The sequence below is a fragment of the Ursus americanus genome, chromosome 11 (genome assembly GCF_024610735.1).
Source record: "Ursus americanus isolate L20-20 chromosome 11, mUrsAme1.1.p, whole genome shotgun sequence".
NCBI lineage: Eukaryota > Metazoa > Chordata > Mammalia > Carnivora > Ursidae > Ursus > Ursus americanus.
Window position 1 is genome coordinate 66,524,593 of NC_142137.1, and position 22,052 is coordinate 66,546,644.

At 46.6% G+C, this 22,052-nt stretch overlaps 1 protein-coding gene across 5 annotated transcripts in view; it reads left to right on the top strand.

Moving 5' to 3' along the window:
- Positions 1 to 22,052, top strand: part of ZDHHC14 (zDHHC palmitoyltransferase 14) — a 264,790-nt gene that overhangs the window by 134,403 nt on the left and 108,335 nt on the right. For all 5 annotated transcript variants that reach the window (XM_087865617.1, XM_087865614.1, XM_087865616.1 and 2 more), the window contains one exon: positions 17,517 to 17,677. In XM_087865617.1, the coding sequence (XP_087721743.1) occupies positions 17,517 to 17,677 (161 nt within the window). The remainder of the gene's footprint in view (positions 1 to 17,516; positions 17,678 to 22,052) is intronic.

The window sequence follows — 22,052 nt, forward strand, 5'->3', positions numbered from 1 at the left end:
CACAGCGGTTAAGCGTCTGCCTTTGGCTCAGGGTGTGATCCCGGCGTTCTGGGATCGAGCCCCACATCAGGCTCCTCCGCTATGAGCCTGCTTCTTCCTCTCCCACTCCCCCTGCTTGTGTGCCCTCTCTCGCTGGCTGTCTCTATCCTGTCAAATAAATAAATAAAATCTTCAAAAAAAAATAAAATAAAAATGCTTTTCTCAGCCATCTCTATCCACACTATGTTAATGGAACGCCTTGGACTTCAGCCTCTGGTGTCCTCTTCTCTCCAGTCTTCACTGCCTTTGACATGCTTTCTTCTTGTGGTGTCCCTATGGGGTTCTAGCAGGAGGCTGGGACAGGGATACCAGACACGCCCTGTCATCTGCTATGCAAACCCCACCAAGAAGACTTTTGACTTTAATTTTTATGCCTCTCACAGTCCTGTCAAACCACAGGGGCACAAAAGTTGGCATAGCCTGATTCCAGAAAGAATGTTCTTTAAACTCATTAAGAAACAAAGATTCACTGGTAAATGTGTATCCCTTACAATTTTGTATAAAAGATGGAAATAAAGGGGAGGGGAATGAGATGTTTTGTGGCATGTAGCACAAGATAAAAGACATGCAGTGGGTAAATACAGGGATTTAAGAGGATCTGTAGGAAATGCAGAGGTTTCTCTGGGCTCACTTTACAAACTTCACTTCTATTTATTTGCAACCTCTTCATCAGTACCAGTTGTCCAGCTCCCTGGCTGAATTTTAAGGTCTCTTCTGTGGCCTGTGATTGTCCATAAACATGTCTTCCCTTTCCGTCTTAATTCCTTATATATCTTTTTTTACATATTGAGAAGTCAGATATGGAGGGTCATTGCTTTTGTAAAATGTTCACATCACCTCAAACACAGTCCTTCCGACCATGGAGAGGTAACTCAAGCTTTAGTTAATTAGTGACAGAGCCCAACTAATAATTCGCAAGTTTTCTCTACATTCAGAGAGAGCCCCATATACCACTCGGCTAGTCAGACAAAATTGCAAGTAGAAAGGATGTACTTCTTTGTAGGTACATGGGTACGTATCTCCCTTCCTAAAAGTAGTAGTTTGAAATACTTTTGGGGTCACAAACCCCTTAAAGAACCCATGGATCTTCTCCTAGTAGACTGGGAAGCCCACAACCTCCAGTTTAAGACGTGGCCAAAGGTAAGGTGTGGCCTCTTATCCCATTGCTGGGAGCCTCCCACAAGCAGGTTCCCATGGGCAGAGCTGGCTTCCTCAGAGCGCCAAGCCCCTCCCAGACTTACGGCTCCTCTTGTCTACTCTTAAGGAGAGGCTGACTTCTCAGCTCATTTGTAGAACAATGGTGATTGATACCCCTTGGTCCAGTTTACCCATTTTCCTAGGTTCCAACCCAGATGTCCTATCCAATAACTTTTCTCTTCAAAAAAGCATTTTTGCCAAGCTTGCTGTTATATTTAGACATTAAAATCCTGTCCTCTTGCTCAGGGCAACAGCGGGCACACATTCCACTGGGGAAGAAGGCGAGGCAAAACCCAAACTGATGGAAACTTCTGCTTGAAAAAGTCTTCCTCAGGAACTGTCCAGAATGAGCGTTATAGCCACATGATTTTGTCACTGAGTCCAGCTAGAGCATTGAGGGCCAGCACGGTGGACCTCTGCTTCTTGACATCGTAGAGTCCCACAGTGCTTAAGACATGAAGTGGCTTTTCTTGGCAGTCATGTGACACTCCCCCCCGCCCCTCAGGTAGTTGTCCCTGGAAATGTAAAAGATCATCTTCCAAACTTGGCAGTTCTTCAGACTTCATTAATTCTACTGACAGTTTAAACCAACGGGATGATGCCCACCCAAGCCCCAGATGAATGAGGACTCAGTCCTGTGGGAGATGCCTTCTGATCTTTCCCCCTGTTGTATCGCTCTCCAGCTTCCCGGTTGATTCTCCAGCTTTGCCATCTGCTCGGCAAAGTTCAAGGAATGTATGGCAGTGATTTAATTTATTGTGCTTTTCATGACAGTTACATCTTCCAAAAATTCCATCTGGATAGCCAGGTATGACTTCCTTTGCCTAAACCCCTGTTGTTGGGCTCTCATTAAGTATGCATTTCCCAGATGTCATCCCACTGTATCCTGTAAGGTTATTTCCGTGATTTTCCCTAGAACTACTGAACACTATTTGCCTTTTGACCTCCTCTTTAAGAATTGAGAGTCATGTTTGCCACTGGGCAGCCTCAGGAATCTGTTCTATTTAAAAATGAACTGAGAAGATCTTTATCTCAGAAGTGCATGGCTTAAAAGAAAGAGACGGTATGGAAGTTTAGCCACAGAAGAATATACTTGGAAAAGCACAAGTAGTTAAGTAGGGTGGTCGAGGCATTAATTGGTCAGCATGGTATTTTTCAGGTTTTTTCCAATGAGTTCGAAGAGTTTCATAAAAAGTATATCACCGTACTCGGTAGAATCTAGTAAGAACACCCAGGCTTCTGGGTGATGCCTGGCACTTTCCACCTGTTCTCACCTGAGGTTCATTGTCTCGCCTGCTCGACAGGATTCTAAATCAGAGCAGTAGATTCAGTCCCACTCTGGCTTCTCAGAAGTGGGGGCTTTGGACTTTCTGCACCCCGCCCTCTTCTCATGGGAAGCAGATTACTCCTTGGGTGTAGTCTGGGAATTTTAGGAAGCTTCTCATTGTTCATCGATGAGAGTTTTGCTTTAGCGCTGTACCCCTCAGAATCCCCCAGTACTGACGCAGAGCTAACCCGTGCTGTGTTTGTATGGCTTAAGTACATTTAGAAATAGCAGGAACAGTCGTCACCATTCAGTGTCAAAGTTTGTTTCACGGGGACTCTGGGCATACAAGCACTCTTCTAGGGAGAAATTATGGAGCTGGTTACTTATCAAATGGAAGTGAGAAGCAGAGCCCAAGAGCAGTGTCCTTGACCTTGGAGCACTAAGGTGTTCTCCCTCATTAGTCTTCACTGAAGCTCGGGCAGTGCCCTAAGCAGTTAAAGATCTGTGTGTCTGTGGAAGTGCAGAAACCGAAATATGGCCTGCACGCCTTCCCTGTGTCCCACGTGTTAGGGGCTCCGGCTCTCCGCCCCCTTGCAGCAGCTATCTTTACCCCCCGGGTCAGAGCTGCAGCCCGTGCTCACAGCACAGGATCCTGGGCTTAGCTGTCTTTTTGGCAGGTCTGTGAATTGTTTCCTTTCTTGTCCATCTGCTGGTGACCCATCACTGAGAGGTACCATGTCCCCATGACTCCTGGGCCTCTTTTCTCCCCAAACTGGGTAAGGCACCTGCAAGTGGAATCAAGTTTCAGGTTTTCTAGGCATTCTTAATTACATATAATGAGGGTAATTGAGATCATTATAAAAAGGTAAAAACAAGTACAACTATTACTATATTTTACTAAGAAAATATAGAGGATGCAGATCAGAACTGGTGGTTGCCAGGGGTGGGGGGAGGGGGGAGGATGGGTGAAATAGGTGAAGGGGATTAAGACGTACCATCTTCCAGTTATGAAATAAATAAGACATGGGGATGTAATGTACAGGGTAGGGAATATAGTCAGTAATATTGCAACAACTTTGGTGACAGATGGTAACTAGAGTTATTGTAGTGATCGTTTTGTAATATAAATATCGAATCACTCTGTTCTACACCTGAAACCAATACAATATTGTATGTCAATTATTCTTTGATTTAAAAAAAATGCAGACCTCATTGCGGTGTAATTGAGAGAACGTGCCATGGGCATGTGGGCTTTGAAGACAGCCACATCTGATTCGAGTTTTTATTCTGAAATTTATGGGTTGGGTGTCTTCAGTCAAATCAGTGAACCTCTTACAACTTCGTGTCCTCGCCTGTAAAATGGTCTCAATAATGCCAAGGTCATAGACTTTTTGTAGAGAGTTCATGAAATACGGTATGTGAAACTGCTTGAAATGTGGGTTCTTGATCAAAAACTGGAAATTTCCGTCCTCTCCCTGCAATCTCCCTGTCTCGCTGCCTGTTCCTTTAAAAACTGTGTGACCACATCCGTGTGCCTTGCAGGGGCTGACTTCCCCTCTGCATCGTCTGATCTGACCTCACCTCCTAATAGGCTGGATAATTACATGGTAGGAGTCCTCCCCACCATCAGGGAAGAGAAATGCCTTCACGGTTTTTGTTTTTAGTGCAAAAGCGTTTTATACAGTAGAATAATCAGTAGCACGGGCAGTGTTTAGGGGGACAAAAGGAATCATCTGTTAATGAACACTAAGTGTTGCCCCTTTAGACAAGGGAAAAATTAATCAGCAACCCCCAACAGCAATCCAGTATCTAAAAACTCTCGGTGAATTCCATTTTGTTCATTTTCAATTTCATTTTGTTTTTATTTCTACCAAATACACGCTCCTGAAACTGTCCTAACCTGATGGCCTCTCACTTGGTGTCAAAAGGTTCACAGGCTTGTTAATTTGCTCACCTTGTTTTGTTCTTCTTTCCTTTTGGGAAATAGAATTTTTTTTTCTTAAATACGTGTGTAGGCTTTTTCTTCTCTCCTCAAAAGCACCGTATTTCCATTTTGTGTGAGTATCATGTACTCTTTTTCAAATAATGGTGTCTCTGCTGTTGAAAACAATGTTGGCCTGTAAGTTCGTGAGCCAAGTAGCTTCGCCATCCAAACTCACAGGCGTCTCTGTCCCAATGATGGGCTATTTCTCAACTGTATTCATCCTGTTACCTTACTTCTAAGACGTTTATGATGATGGGTAAGTTAAAAACCAAGTCTTCAACTCCTCCTCAATCTTAGAGAAATATTATAAAGGAAATTTACTTTGCAATTCTTCCTCTGCAAAAGGAAGCAGGTGGCCCTCCTTCTCCCCCAGGAATAGGAGAAAATTAACCGCACGTCTGGGTGAGGAGAGCTTTAGCAGGGTAGGAGAGAGCTGTCAGCAGATGTAGGGAATACACAGAGATGAGTGTCTGCTCATCTTCATGCATGGTTTCTTTAACTTTGAACAGCATGACGATCTTTGCTACACCTCGCCTTGCAGCTCACCACCCACCGCGTGCACCTCAAGCTCTCGGGTCTGCTCCGATGATTCTATTAAACTCAATTCAGCAAATATTTGCAGAGTGCTCGGCCTGTGGCAGGAAGTGTCTGGGGTGCTGGGGATAGAGGAGTGAGTCAATAATCTGCATAGGCCCCCTCCTGCTGGACTTGCCCCTGGGTCTGAGAAAGCCCCACCTTCTTGCTTGGCCGTTGACCACGGAAGGCCTGGACACAGTGAATATAGTGAAGGGTTTTGTGGCTCTGTGTTCTTGCAGATGCCACTCCTCTGTGCTGGTCTAACTCTTGCTTAGCTTTCGATACCCGCTCCAGAAAGCCTTTGCTGATTCCATCCAGGCCCGGGCCAGCTGGTCCCCTTCAGCGTTCCCTCCATATACTCTGTACCCCATCACCAGACTTGCTGTTGTGTGTGTAGTTACCTGATTTGGGGTCTGTCTCTTCTACTAGAAGGTGAGCCCCTAGAGAGCAAGGATCTTGTCTTGATTTTATTGTATCCCTGGTGTTCGGCCTCATGTGTTGGCATGTAGGACGTGCTCAGTAAAAGTGTGAGGAGCGATTGCATGAGGGAAGGAATGATGCTTGGTGACATCAGACATCCACAGCATCCACAGTACTTGCTCTCCATCTGTAGAAACTTCCCAAAACTCACACGAAGGCCAAATGATTCTGAGGTAGTCTTCATGACACCCAAGGCCACTTTCCCATGGCAGTACCTTCTGGAAGCTGGAAGGAGAGGACTTCGCCCAATGTGATGGGCAGGGGGGAGAGGGGGGCACACTGCAGCAGAGGCATCGGTGATGTGTAAAGCTCTGCTTGCTGCTTTAACAAACCCAGGAGAGCAGACTGAGGCCCTGGGGGTGGGGTTGCTGTGGACAATAGCTAACAGGAGGGAGAAGAGAACAGACCACATAAACAGCAATTATATGGTGAGTGATACCAGCAGCACCATGCCCGTGGGCATCATGGGGCCACATCCCAGCAGAGAACCTGATGCCCCCCAGTGTCCTGGGACAGAAGAGAAGGCCCATTGATGTTCACCGTGCAGTCTAAAACAAGGCAGAGAATTTTCATCCCAGAAAAGTTTTCCTGAACATATAATGATTAAACTAATTTGTATTTAGTTGAAAATGTCTCTGCATTGAAGTCCTTTCAGCCATGATGCCCCTAACAGAGCTGTCCACCATTTGGGTTCAACTCCATGAACACGGCCAGTGTTTGGGAAGTTTAATTTGTATAGCTTTTCATACCTTCTCGTTTCAGAAGGCCTTCTTCCCCATCCTGCCATCCTGGGACCCAACCCCAACCCCAGGGTAGGAAGAGGGACACGACAGTGAGTCTGGAACCCTGGATCTCCAGAGAGCTTGCTGGGCCATGATGGCGTCCGTGTCCTGGAGCGTGTGGGCCTACACCCTGCAGCCTCGTTCTTGGCTGTCTCTTGGGTTTGGTTTTGTTTTTCCCTCTGACATAGGAACAACAGGGTGTAGTTGTCTCTGCTGTTAATATATAAATGTCCAGTTTAAGATGGAAACCCACGAGAGTGGCTAGAGGAGAACTTTCTCCTGTCACACACTTGTGAGAAACTGTGTAGACCAGAGATGTGAGATAACTCAGCTTTTGTATCTTTAAATATATGATACCCTGTACCTTGCACCATGCCGACCTAGAGGCACCTGGAAATCAGGGGCTTTAGCCCTTTGAGGTTTTCATCTAACCTGGAATATGCATTATTGTCGAGTATCTTCTCTATAGATAGTTGACTTTTTTTTGACAGCAGAGACAGATTTTAATATTGGACAATCCCTCCCCCCTTTTTTCAGTTCAATGAGAATTTATGCATTTATTTTTAATCATATGTTTTCCACTGCAAAAATAAGCCATGTTTAATTAAGAAAATTTAGAAACTACCGAAAAGCACTTACGCACAAAATCACCCTCCTATCTTTCACCGTGGATAATGAGCTAATGTTTTAGGGCACATTATTTCAGTTGTGAATATAAGTGTGCATCCGAAATAAAAATGGGATTATCTCGGGGCGCCTGGGTGGCACAGTGGTTAAGCGTCTGCCTTCGGCTCAGGGCGTGATCCCGGCGTTATGGGATCGAGCCCCACGTCAGGCTCCTCCGCTAGGAGCCTGCTTCTTCCTCTCCCACTCCCCCTGCTTGTGTTCCCTCTCTCGCTGGCTGTCTCTATCTCTGTCGAATAAATAAATAAAATCTTTAAAAAAAATGGGATTATCTCATATCTACTTTGTACCCAGTGTTTTTTAGATATCTATTCAGTTCATTCAGCAAATAGTTACGGAAGGCCTATTATGTGCTGGACTCCATTCTAGGCAGTGTGGGTTACGTCTATGAACCAAGCAGGCAAAATTCCTCGTGCCTTTGAGATTTTCTCTAGCAGGGGAGTCCGACAGTGAAGAAGTGAGAATGTACAGTACTTCAACAGGCCAAGCAGGGTTAAGTGATAGGAGGGAAGTAAAGTCCAGAAGGGGCCAAGAGCGCGGGGGTGTTGGCGGTAGGAGGGTTGGGAGTTCACCCAGTGTGGTCAGAGAAGGCTCTGCTGAGAAAGTGATATTTGAGCAAAGACTGGCAAGAGGTGAAGGAGCTTTGTGGCTCCCTGCAGGACGCCTTCTAGGTGGAGGGCGCCACGCAGGCAAGCAGGACTGGCAGCTTCCAAGAACCGCAAAGGGGCATGAGGAGGGAGCAGAGTGCGAGGGAGGGGAGTGGAAGAGGTCAGAGGTAATGAGCCAGGTGGCTGGTTGCCAGAGGGGTGCAGGACCTGACAGCTTTCACAGCCGTGGCTCTTGCTGATGGGACAGAGTGTGGGGGGCAGGAGTGGAAGCTGGGGGGAGTCCGGAAGCTGTTGCTTCAGAGGGAGGGCATCAGGCGCCACCCACCTCAGACCCCTCTGAGTAGAAAAGCAATTCAGAAAAGTGTGAAGATGTGTTAGGAATCCTTCACCAATTTATTTCGTTCACATTTTTAAAAATATATGCACAATAGTGAGATATGATTTTCAAACTGTCTAAATCAGTCTAAAATAGCTTTCGCCGTAATGTAAAATACAGGTTCTAAGTGATTAGAGAGTATTGTCTTATCTGGCACATTTTTGCTTCATGAGTCATCTGAACATGTTGATACCTTAGATTGGATGAAATACAGGATTAGGAATCATAGAGCTGAAGTTCTGTGGAGAGTCTCCTGTACAGAGTTGCCAAAATGGCGTTGGAGTGGACACGCTGTCGTGTGTGACATGGGATCTGAGCAGCCACACTCGCATTCTGTGTAGGGCTAGGGCCGAGGTGGTCTCTCCTCCAGCCACTCTGTCCAATCCCCCGCGTCCCACCCCCATTCTCAGCACCTCCCGGGGCAGGGAGCTTCCCGCACGGACCTCTCTGGTCCTGCCATTTCTTCTGGGTCCAGGATGCACAGAAAGCAAGGTGGTGGCGTTACCATGACCCAGTAGTTCAGTGGCCATATTCTACCTGCAAATGACACGATCATCTGGGTTAGGACTCTAATGGAAAAGCTGGGACATATGGTCACCATGCCTAAGTATTCACGGTAGGTCATGAAAAAGCCAGTCTTTAGGGCAGAGAGATCCAGGCTTTCCGCCCTGTGGGTCACACACTAGCCCGAAGCCTTTGGCTTCCTGGAATTTTCAATCAAATTCAAAATCACTTGGCAGAAACTTTGAAATGCCACCCCCTCCTGACGAGCTCTTGCACTTCTCAACAGTGGGTGGGTACTTCGGGCTGTTGACACACTGTGCATGGAAACCTGTATTTTTAACGGCTGATTCCCAGGTTCAGTGTCTACAGTGGGACCTCTCTGGGTGGTCTGGGAGGCCCCAAGTGTGGCATAATGACATGGATTTTGTCACAGAAGAGCTGTGGAGGCTTCAGGCAAGACGGGGCTATTTGGGGACATCCCTGCAGAGCCCACGCCCAGCTAGGAGGCCTGCAGGGAGAAGAAGGCAGCCGTATTCCTTAGCGACTGTCCTCTCCTGGGTCCCTGAACTTCACCTGCCTCCTAACCCCCAGAAATCTAAAAGCTACAGTTCTCAGACTAGAAAGTAAATGGGTGTAAAAATGAGCCTGGGGGGCGTCCGATGACACTCTGAGCCACCTTTACAGTTTATACATGTGTCTGTGGAGTTCTCTCTTCACCCAGCCTTTCTCTTGGGGGCAAGCTTGTCCTTCCAGTTTTCTCTTGTTATGTTTGCCCCCTTTGTCCCTGGGGCAATTTATTTAAATTCCCTCCTTCCGGGGCGCCTGGGTGGCTCAGTCAGTGAAGCATCTGCCTTGGGCTCGAGTCATGAGCCCAAGGTCCTAGGATCAAGCCCACATGGGGCGCCCTGCTCGGCAGGGAGCCTGCTTCTCCCTCTCCCTCTTCCCCTCCCCCTGCTTATGTGCTTTCTCTCTCTCTCTGTCAAATAAATGAATAAAATCTTTTTTAAAAAAATTCCCTCCTTCCAGATCATATTGGTAGATTCATCATTATGTGCAATTAGCAAGAAGGGGGCTTTTCAGACACTGGAGGTCTCTTACAGGGAAATGACAGTCTTAAGAGTTTTATGAAATCCTCATTTTTTCCCCCATTCTAGAGTTGTGAGCGGGTGTTATTTCTGAATCCACTTTTTTCTCTATTTGTCTCTAGGTAATATACTTATCTTTGCCCTGTAGTGGTACATTTATTTCTAAGTATGTGATTAAGGAACAAATCATACAATTAATGGTGTTTATGTCCCTGCCTATAAATGAAAAATCCATTTATTTTACAGTGACTCATATGAAAAGGAAAAAGATCATTTTTATTACAACCCTTACAACCTCCATTCCTTACAAGGCTACTCTGTTATTATTTCAGACATGTGAGTCATTGGCTCAGATTATTTCATTTTAGGATCATTTGCCCTAACTATCTATTACCGAAATGCATTGCAATCAAGATTCTGGAATGTAAAATAATGGGTTCACTTTGTGATTTCTGAAACATAGAAACGTCTCTTGTTGGTGTATGGCATCGCAGAGGCAAGGCCACCCCCCGCCCTGTATGAACGTCCACAGCGTGCCTCATTTCTCTGTGTAAAGAATAGTGATTCTAGTGTTTATGCTTCCACACGTATAGGACAAATATCAAGGCCCTGTTGTGTCGGGTCATGAGCTACAATTAACGGGACTTTTTTTTTTTTTCTGTATGTGTATCCATTTGCAGGCAAAAAATTAAAAGATGACTCTAATTGTGTTGATATGGGAAAAGGTTCTCTACTTTTTGTTCCAAAGGCCACCTGGTTTTAATGTCTTTACCACATCTTGTTAATGTTTTATTTTTCTTTTTAAGTAAAGCGAATCTTCCCCCAAAGAATGTCCTGTGGAGAAACAGAGAGACCTGGCTACCCAGTAATGAAATCCAGATTTCCTCTCTGCAATGTTTCAGAAATTAATGTGGCCTAAGGAGTTTCTACCAAGGAATCAGTTGTATGTCACATTCCAACCTGAAAGCCAGTCTCTAAATAGGAATGCGGAATTAATGACAGAATTGATTCTGGGACGTCAGTATCTATTTGATGGCAAAATAGTGTTGTCAGAATTAGTGACAAAACATCCAGATTGCATAGGCTCGGGTAACATAGCACCCAGACAACAGCTCCACCCTTCATCAATGAACACCAAAACACAGATCATTATTTCTTACAAAGATTTGAGAAGATTGCTGTGAAAACATTCCTTCTAGGGGCTTCTGGGTGGCTCAGTCAGTTGAGCATCTGACTTGATTTCAGCTCAGGTCGTGATCTCAGGGTCGTGGGATCAAGCCCCACATCGGGCTCCACGCTGAGCATGGAGTTTGCTTGGGATTCTCTCTCTTCCTCTGCCCCTCCTGCTCTCTCTCTCTTTTAAAGATTTTATTTATTTGAGAGAGAGACAGACATAGCGACAGAGAGCACAAGCAGGGGGAGGGGCAGAGGGAGAGGGAGAAGCAGGCTCCTCACCAAGCAGGGAGCCTCATGTGGGGCTCGATCCCAGGATCCTGGAATCATGACCTGAGCTGAAGGCAGACACTTAACCAACTGAGCCACCCAGGTGCCCCTCTCTCCAAAAGAAAGAAAGGAAGGGAGGGAGAGAGGGAGGGAGGGGGACTATCCCTTCTAACCTTTCGGCAATGCTACATTTTCTAATTTTTACCTGGAAGGACTCTTTACCTCTGGCATACAACGAGGTGGCAGTCTGTGGTGGTATCCAGTCACCACAGCCCGAGCCTACCGCCCCCTCCCCCGACGTGCTCTGTGGGGAGGGGGGCCCTGGGACAGCTTTTTATCAGGTTAGCATTTCTTGGCCTGGTGTTAAATTAGCTCATTTCTTTCATGTTATGAAAGCACATGCTTTCAGATTCTTATTTCTTCCCCCTCCTGTCACTTCCCCATTGAGCTTTATGAAGACTGAGACGCTCGTAGCCTGTTCTCCGCAGGCCCTGGGTTGTATGTAGGTCACAATTGTTCAGACAGGGAGAGGACTCCATTTGGTGTTTATATCTTTGGCAGCTGCATCAGCGACTTGTTTCAAATCCAGGCCCTCGGGGGAAGGAGGCTTCCTCCTCACAGATGGCACTCAGAGTTGGAGATCCCAGCCACAGTTGCTCAGAAATGTAAAGGAGCCATTTTCAAGTCGTCTGAGCTCGGGCTAAGAATTTTCTTTGCTGCTTGCAGCGCTTGGGCTAGGAAGCTGTGCTGGTCACTGTGGGTTGGCTGGGATTTCCCATTAGTCTTGCCTCCTTCTAGGGGGAGGGCTAGCGATCCCTGTCGTGGGCAGTCTGCTTTTTGCCTTGTCTTTACCAGAAGGACTGCAGATGTTCTCCGCTCTCTCTGCGCGGCACTGATCTCGCCGTGTGCTTAGGGCCATGAATTCTGCTGCTTTTTATGAAGAGTGCTGTCCAAGATTTCAGAGAGAAGCTAGACATTGGTCTTTGTCACACAGAGGCTGGTTGGACAGGGAGACGGTCAAGAGCATTTAGTATTGTCCAAAGTTGTACCAACATAAGGAGCTTTATCTGCTGGGACTTCAGGGCGTGGAGGGCTAGTTAATGCTCACGGGATGTGTCCATATTGCACACCCGACTCGGCGAACTGCGGACAATCTACTCCTTCCCTTGGCCAGGGAAGCCTCCTGGGCACTGTAGAGCCTTAGCCCCTGTGTGGAGGAAGTTACCGGCAACTCCCCTAAGCTTGTCCCTGGCAGGCTCAGAAGACAGAGAAAGGAGTTCTAGACACAAGATACACTGTTGAGGTGGACAGTGTGGCTGATCTGACTTTCCTTCTCTTTTCCGTGTTATTATAAAACTCAGTTGAATGAGGCCCATTCATTTAGTCACTTGGCAAGTGTTTCCAAACACCTGCCCTGCGTGAGGCATTGTGCTAGGTGTTGTGAAGGACACAACAGTGAGCAGGGCCAAGTGTCGCCCTCCAGGACCTCCAGTCGGGTCAGGTACATGGGACGTGTCCACCAACAGCCACGAGTACCACAGACAGGAGCAAGCAGAAAAGTATGGAGGTTCAGAGGAAGAAGCCATCACTTCTGCTTGGGGGGTGAGCCAAGAAAAACTTTTCACAAAGTCTTTATAGGATCTTGAACGTTGGGTGTGAGGGCATTCCAGACACAAGGGCTGGGTGAGCAGGCGCCTGTTTGGGAAGTCTGAGAGGTCATGGACGCCTGAGAAGGAACATGAACTTAACTTAGCAGGAAAAGGGGAGTCATTGCAGACTTTGGGGCTGAGGCGTGTGGCCCAGAGCTGGCAGCATGGTTCGGGCAGATTGAAGTAGGGGCCTGGCCGGCAGAGAGCTGGCCCCCGGGTGGGAGAAGCCCAGGAATGCAGTGCTTGGGAATTATTCCATGAGGGGCCTGCAAGGATGGAATGGGACAAAGTGAGGTGGAAGGATGGGCCTTGGGCAGGAGGAAGGCTGCCTCCTCTCTATTTAGGAAGAGGGAGGGATGATGCGGTGCCCACAGGGCAGTCCCTTGGGAGCTTCTGTGGAGTTCACAGACTCCAGAGAGCCAGGTTTAAACACCTGGGGGGCCCGAAAGCGCAAATCCACTTTGGAACAGAGCTCTTCAAGCCAGCACTTCCCAGTCCCCCTTCCTGCCCCCCGTCCCACCCCCTGTCCCCTCGTTCTCTCTTGTCCAGCTGCCAGGGGCTAGAAACTGCACCTGGCCAGCTGGGGAGGAGGCCTAACTCAAAACCAAGTTAGAAGTTTCCACCATTACCTGGGATTGCTACACACCTAATTACTTAAACGACACTGTTTGCTGCTTAAAGTGACCAAAGGACTTCCTGTCCCCTTCTTCTCATGACTGGAAAAGTCAGGGGACCCGCCTGGGTTTTTATGCAGGAGCAGGGGTAGGTTTAAAAGGAAGAGCAGAGAAAGTTGTATTTCAGACTCACGCAGGGTGTCTCTGTGGCAGACAGCCGGTTACACAGTTGGCAGAAGCCCTGACAGGCGTAGGCATTCACTTGTCAGCCAAGTTCGTCCTCTCCCGGACAGGGTCTGAACGAATCTACTCTCAGGTACAAGTAGCCTAAGCCCCCAACAGCGTGTTGTCTGTGGCATGAGAACGTGCCAGGGGACAGAACACTCAAGTAAAGGCTTTGCTCTCTCATTTTGAATGTCACATATTAGCAAACCGGGGTGGTGGACATCCTTGGTGGGAGATGAGGAGAGGCAGGGGGAGGCGAGGGGAGGCCTCCGGAGCTGTCAGCATGGAGAAGCGAGTGGCCCTTAAAGATAGCAGCCGTGCGTGCGGAGCGCTGGGACGGCGCGGAACGGTGTGGGGCGTGGCGCACACATTAGCTGCATCTTGCTCTGGGGGGGCCCCCTTTGGGACTTGGAGCAGGCCGACTTTGAGGTCAACCATGTGACGTTTCAGACCTAAAAGGAAAAGACAAATACTCCGTAACCCGAGACCTGCTAAATCACCTTTGCAGGGTTTCCAACAGCACTGAAGTGGCCTCCATCCTTGGAGAAGCCAAGTGGAGCTGAATAAATTACAGCTCCGGACGCCTGTGGTGGATCACATCCTACTGTCCGGTCTGTCCCGTCATGTTGTCCAGCTGTGCCCTGCCTGCCCTGCGTGATGACTCTTCCAACCATTCCCTATCCAAACTCAGTAATAAGGAGAAAGAGGAGAAACCTTGGCCTGAAATTTAAATTCTGGAAAATCATCTTCTACACAATCATTTCCCTAACCATTTTATAAAACACACACACACACACACACACACACACACACACACAGAGTCCACCCAGAGTAGATTCTTTTAAACTAAAAAAATATTTTAGGGCTACTGATTCAAAGGGGACATGCACCCCGATGTTTACAGCAACATTATCAACAATAGCCACATTATGGAAAGAGCCCAAATGTCCATCAACAGATGAATAGATAAAGAAGATGTGGTACACACACACACACACACACACACACACACACACACACTAGAATATTACTCAGCCATCAAAAAGAATGAAATCTTACCATTTGCAACGATGTGGATGGAGCTCAAGGGTATTACGCTAAATGAAATAAGTCCATCAGAGAAAGACAAACACCATACGATTTCACTCATATGTGGGATTTAAGAAACAAAACAGATGAACATAGGGGAAGAGGGAAAAAAAACAGAGGGAAGCAAACCATAAGAGACCCTTTGTGATAGGGAACAAACTGCAGGTTGATGGAGGGAGGTGGATGGGGGATGGGCGAGATGGGGGATGGGCATTAAGGAGGGCACTTGTGATGAGCACTGGGTGTTGTACGTAAGTGATGAATCATTAAATTCTACATCTGAAACCAGTTTTACCACATATGTTAACTAGAATTCAAATAAAGTCTTGAAAAGAAAAAAAAGTAAATATTTTAGGGTGAATATAAATAGAGATATATAAGTACCAAGGTCAATCTTATGCCTTCGATAGGGACTATGTTCATTTCTGACTGGTACCCTAGAACATTTTCAAGGCTTAATACAATGGTGGAGATTGTTTTTTATATGACAATAAGTGTAGCAAAGATAATGTCATATTTTATGACACAGATACCTCTTAATGGCCCTCTAGAGTTTGAGCTCCTCGCTCTTAACTTGAGGTAGATATCTCAGTCAGAGATTTAATCAACAGACTTACAGCAATTGATCTTTATTACCAGCTCTTCGTAGAAGCTCCAGGTCACCGTCCAAACGTGCCACACTTAGCATAACAGGCACGCCTGAGAGCACCTATCCCCAGAGCCCACTGCACCACACCACACCATGAGCTGGGATTCAGTCCCATATGAACATTCGGATTCCGAGTTTGCTTCAGTAGTAAATGTGATTTCGATTGTCGCTTTATATTGAATCCCTGAGTAGGGCCATCTTTTAAACTCTTCTAATTGTCTAAATCTTATTGCAAGAAAATGTTCCCTTTACAAATTCAGGATTAGACACTAAGTGCTATTTGCCAGATTATGGTGTCCCCCGTCTCTTAAATGTTTGTTTATTCAACTTGAGGCTTTTCACATTTTTTAGGAAAACGGGAAGCCCATTAAAGGGTATTAATTATGTTAGTATTTGCCAGAAAACACTCGAGGAAAGCAATTTTTTTAATGCAGAGCAAAATCCGTTGGATTAAACAGTCCTTTCCATAATTTAACTGAACACTTCACAAAGCGGCTGTCTTTAGGTTGGACAGTCTTGTATTCCTTTTTTCCACAGCGGGTTCTTTGTCTGCTGGCTCTCTGCCAAATTCGCTTTCCTACAAGACGCTCTGAGGATGTTCAAAAAGGCTCTAAGTGTCTGGGAGTTTGGGTAGGGTCATATTGCTGCAGGAATGACAATGAACAGTTTTTCACGATTCCCCATGAGCCCTTGACAATCCAGCGAGTGAAGTGTGGCATGATGTCGGTGACGGTTGTTTCGTTCTGTTTCTGCCGGGCAGTTAGTGTGGGAGAAATGAAAGAGAGGTTAGAAATGTCATATTTTTGTCTCTCTAAATCGGGTGAGTCTCCTGGAGACTACAGGCCTAGTCGTGTTGGGGTCACTCCTCCCCCCTCTTAAAATTGTTGGAAATTCTCTGGGTTCTTTTAGAACAGGGAATTCGGGAGAGGCCTTTGGTCTTCAGGTCAGAGTAACCCACAGACACCTGTCCAAGTCAGCATGCCTCTAGAAGACCAGATGTTCTCACACGCCTGATGCCGGCCTCAGCCAAAGGGACCAGGCCCCCTGATCCTCAACACCTAGACCCTTGCCAAGATCCCCTTGCTGTCCTATCAGAGACCTCACTTTATGGGAGTGGGGTGCTGGTCCCTAACATTCCCAGGATGGAGCCCCCCGTGCACCTCCTTGTCTTGAGCAGATCTTTTCCTCTCCAGCTCCCTCTCTTTGTTTCGTCTGAAGTATCTGCACGAGTATCACCCGATGGGGTAGACCATTGAGGGGCTGGTTTCCATTCCAGATATTCACATTCTATGATTCTGTGTTGTGTTCCTTGTTGCCCATGATGTGACTGAACGTGGTGACAACAGACTGACCATGGTCCTCGCGGATCCCACCCTCACTCAGCTCCAGGCATCGAGCTAGTTCTCACCCTGCCTCTCGCCACCTGCATGGAATCGAGGGGCGATGACAGTGGGCCAGGGTGCAGCGCTTGAAGCTGCCCTAGAGCCCGGCTGGCATAGACGTTAGTCTCCCTGATTCATCCCAGTCCCTGCTGCTTGTCGGCTCCCAGGACTGGAGGACAGTGAGGAGGTTTCATAGAATTGAGTTGGGCCATGTTCTTCAACTGGTAGCTCACACGCCTTCTGGAAAGCAGGAGTGTGTTATACCCCAGCTGCCTAAATTCCTTTAAGTCTCTTCAGACCCTGGCTTGCAAGTTCATTTTCATAGCTCATTAACCTCTTTGGATAGATTACCTCCAAAAGATTGAAAAATGGTTTCTTGCCTTTGAAGGGTGAATTTGCGGTTCTCAAGCCTTTTTATGCCACATAGGTGTTCGGCTCAGGAAGGAGAGACTGGGTCTGGTGAAGACGGAGCTAAGTTGGTGTCTTCTATTATGCAGTTCCCGGGAAGGGCGGGAAGGTCACACAGACGCACGAGCTGTATTGACCCCGCAAAGGGTCGACGCTCTGCACGTCCTACTCTGATGGCAGAGCAGGACGATTCTCACGTGCCTGCCAGCATCTTGCCCGAGGAGCACTGTGGGAGCAGAGGGCCTGGGTTGTTACAGCTGGGAAGGGAGGGTTCAGTGGTCCACAAGAGAGAACTGCAGACCTCCCCAAATGTAAATGCTTAAAGTAGATGAATTTTTAATGGAAATCAATTTTGCTCCTCCAACGAGGCATTTGGCTTCTTGGAAAATATAGACCACTCGCTGTTGATTACTGACATTATATTTCCTTTCTTCTCTCCCTCCCCCTCCCACCCACCTTTCCAACCTGTTGGCAGCTGCCCGTATCTAGCAGTAAAAATCACCCCCGCCATCCCTGTGGTTGGTGGCATCCTCTTCTTCTTTGTGATGGGGACTCTGCTTCGCACCAGCTTCAGTGACCCGGGAGTCCTTCCACGAGCCACGCCCGATGAAGCCGCCGACCTGGAGAGACAAATAGGTAACCCCAAAGGGCTGCCCTTAGCCTCGGGTCCCTTCCCACCGGGGCTTGGCCACCGTGTGGGAGGACGGGCCAAGGTGCCCGTGCAGGAGGGGCAGGCAGGGCGCTGGACAGAGGTGTGTAACCGGGGAGGCGTCCGGGAAGTCCTTGTTCCCTCGGCGGCAGGACAGCCTGAGTAGGAGGTGGGATGTGAGGTGGTTGGAGGTAAGGCCAGGGGCTGGCGTGCTGGAGGCACCACCATCAGCACGCTCTGGGTCCCGATCTTTTTTTGAAACCCAAGCCCCGCTGAGCAGGAGGCTCTGTCGTGAAAGACCAGTAGTTGTAGGTGACTGCCCTCCGTTCCCTTTATGATCATCATATGTACTGCTGGTTTCCATGCCAGAAACCTGGGGAGGTCAGGTCTTCCCCTGCTATCTCGTTTATCCGGCCTAGAACCCAGAACTTCTTTATTAAGGCAACGAAGATATATATTTGTGATATATATGGAGATGAATAGCTTTCGTTTTCCTTAGATATTGGAACCCTGTGTTGAAATGTAAAACTTTTACAGCGACCCATTTTAAACATATTAAAACAAATCCTAATCCCCCATGGGGCAAACTTTTAAAGTTCTATTTTTAGTTAAAAAGAGAGCCTCTCTTGCTCTTATCAGTTTGTACTTGCAAACGTGTAGCTTTGCAGTGATGCGATGATAATTTGACAAGAGTGGCAGAGGGGCTGTGGTGACTCTGTGTGAATGCAAAGCTTAGCATAATAACCCACCTGACACTTCCCTCCTGCTGTTCCTTCTACTCCCTGGGCTTCTCTTCCCAGCCTCGCTCAGCCTAAAGGCCCCGGCTTTCTGGTATCAAGAGATAGGAGTGTGGGTCTCGAGAAGCAGCATGTGCTGTGGGCTGCCATCCCCAGGTACCAAAGCATGGCTGTGTCCTCTGGGCATCTGCCTCTATCCTTCATCCTGGCCGTGCGGGAGGGGAGCAGTAAAGGAATTCATGATGGGAGTGTATGGCGGTGGTCTGCTGGGGTGCTGACACTGGGGTTCTTGTGTCCTGAGGCAGGGAAGCAGAGGAAGGAAGAACTAGCAGGGGAGAGACAGTCTCTTTCTTAGCCAGTGCATCTTGGAATTTCAAGACATTAATTATGTATTAATTCATAATTTGAAGCCTTACATTTATAGCATGTGAATCATTTGTAAAGGCCATCCACGCTATCACTGAATTGATCATACCCAAGCCAGTTTGGGAAGAAGACTTTATTATTACATCCATTTTGCAAATAAGGAAACAGAGCCCCAAAGAGGTTAAATGGGAGAAAGTGGCAGAGCCAAAGCCTTGAACCCAGGTCTCCTGGATCTCAGCCTTTATTCTTTCCAGGGTGCCCTGTGATGGGGAAGAGACAGGCCCAGTTTCCTTCAGGAACAGAACTGGGCCTATGGAAACTGCATAGTCTGTACGCACGTCAGCTTAGCACACAGCTTGAAAATCCTCTAATCAAGTAGTGCATAGAGTGCCCAGCTCTTTCACTGGCCTTGAAGCATTTTCCTGGTGCAGTCCTATTTTCTGTCCCAGCTTTCAGTGAGTGCAAGGAGCATCCGTGAAATCAGCAAGATTAGGTACTAGAGCTGATAAAGAATGCCACTGGAATTCTCTATTCTAAATGCAGATTCTAAGAGGTACAGAGTTTCTGTCCATCCTTGTTAATATTGAGGAAGTTGAGTGATTCACTAAAGTTTTTTTTTTTTTTTTGGTTTTGAGTTGATAACCTAAGAACAGTATTTTTCTTTTTCTTTTTTTTTTTTTAAAGATTTTATTTATTTATTTGACAGAGATAGAGACAGCCAGCGAGAGAGGGAACACAAGCAGGGGGAGTGTGAGAGGAAGAAGCAGGCTCATAGCAGAGGAGCCTGACGTGGAGCTCGATCCCACAACGCCGGGATCACGCCCTGAGCCGAAGGCAGACGCTTAACCGCTGTGCCACCCAGGCGCCCCTCAGAACAGTATTTTTCAACATAAGTATTTTTAAAACCAGCTCTGCCCCATGCCCCCAGAGACACAGAATCTGTGAAAGTACTAGATGGGTAAAGGATGAAACCAAATCTTGTTTCAGATGAGGGCGAGTAGAAGCTCTTTAGAGACAGGACAGCACGGCAGATATGAGTTGCTCTGCACATTCCTTCCCCAAGAGGCAGCAAGAAAACTGAACAAAATAGTTGCAGTAATTTCATGGCTCTAGAATTCAACTGTATTGAGGGGCAGTTATCCATGAAAATCTCCTGGACTTTGGGTAAGAATAGTGGGTGTCTATGACAGTCTCACCTGGGGCTGCTCCAATCCCCATCTGAATTCCAAAGGTGAGGAATTTCTACCTGGACAGGGCAGACTGAAAACCAGCAGCTTACCTGTCTGAGGGGCTAATTTGCTTTGGAGTGAAGTATGGAAAAAAGAAATCAGTAACTGAAACTTTCACCTTAAGAAACTAGAAAAAGAGCAAACTAAACTCATGGCAAGCTGTAATAAGGCAGTATTAAAGATGAGAGTGGAAATCGATGAAATAGAGTACAGAAAACAACAGAGAAAATGAGTGAGACCAAAAGTTAGTTGTTTGAGAAGATTAATGAAATTGACAAATCTTTAACTCTACTATTCTCCACCCCTTCCCAAAAAAGACACAGAGAAGATACAAATTACCAAAATCAGGGAAGAAAGCAGAGGTATTGCCACTGACCCTACAGATATTAAAAGGATTTTAACCTAATGCCACAAATTAGACAACTTAGATGAATGGAAAAATTCTTAGCAAGCCACAATTACCAAAAGAATGACTCAAAAAGAAAAAGAAAAGCTTAAGAAACCCATAACAAGTAAAGAAATCGGCTGTCCATATGTAGAAAGATGAATTTGAATCCTTACCTCACACCATACATACAATTTAATTCTAAATGGATCGTAGACCTCAGTATAAGAGCTAAAACTCTAAAACTTCTGAAGGGAACGAAGAGAAAATTTTAATGACCTTGGGTCAGGCAAAGAGTTCTTACATAGGGATGCCTGGGTGGCTCGGTGAGTTAAGGGGCCAACTCTTGATTTAGTTCATGTCACTATCTCAGGGTCCAGCAATTGAGCCCCACTGGGCTCCATGCTCCACACAGAATCTGCATGAGGATTCTCTCTCTCCCTCTGCCTCTCCCCCCCACTCATGCTCACACATGCTCTCTCTCTAAAATAAATAAATCTTTTAAAAAATTAGAGTTCTTACATAGGCACCAAAAGCATGATCTGTAGAAATAAAAAGATAATAAATTGGAGTTCATCAAATTAAAAACTTTTGTGCTTCAAAAGATACCATTAAGAAACCAGAAAGACAAGCCACAGACTGGAAAAAAGAAGTATTTGCACATCATATACCTGACAAAAGTATCTTGTACTTGTATCTAGAATATATTAAGATCTCTTACAACTCAATAATAAGACAAACAACCCAATTAAAATGAGTAAAGGATTTGAACAGACATTTTCCAAAGAAGATATATGAATGGCCAATGAACACGTGAAAAGAGGGAAATGCAAATCAAAACCACAATAACGTACCACTTCACACCCACTAGAATGGCTCTAATCCAAGACTGACAATAACAAATGCCGGTGACGATATGGAGAAATTGGAACCCTCATGCTTTACTGGTGGGGCTGTAGAATGGTGCAGCCACTTTGGAAAACACCTCCTCAAAATTCCTCAAGAAGTTAAGAAGAGATTACCATATAACCCAGCAAGTCTGTTTCTAGGTATATATCCAAGAGAAATGAAAACCTGCGTCCCTGATGTGCACTGTACCTAATGCCCCCAAACTGGAAACGACCCACTTGTCCATCAGTGGGCAAACTGATGAACAACTCATGGTATATCCACATGGGAGAATACCATTAAGTCATAAAAAGGAGCCCCATGTTGACACATGCTACAACATGGTTAAACGGCAAAAACACACTAAGTGAAAGAAGCCAGATCATAAGGCTACCTATTGTGTAATTCCATGTGTATGAAACGTCCAGAAAGGGCAAATCTTCAGAGACAGAAAGCAGATGAGTGATTGCCGGGGGTGGGGGCAGGAGTGAGGTTCGCTGCACTTGGTCGTGAGAGAACTTGCTGGAATGGTGAAAGTGGTCTAAGACTGGACTGGGGTGCTGGTGGCACGGCCCAGTACATTTATTAAAGGTCATGTTATTGCACACTTCCAGAGGATAACTGTTAGGTTTGTAAGTTATAGCACAATAAACTGAAAAAGAGAAGGAGAGGAAGGGGAGAGGGGAGGAAGATGGAGCCGAAGAGGAGGAGGGACCCACTCGTCTCTAGTTGTATGACATTAGGCTAGTTTTAAAAT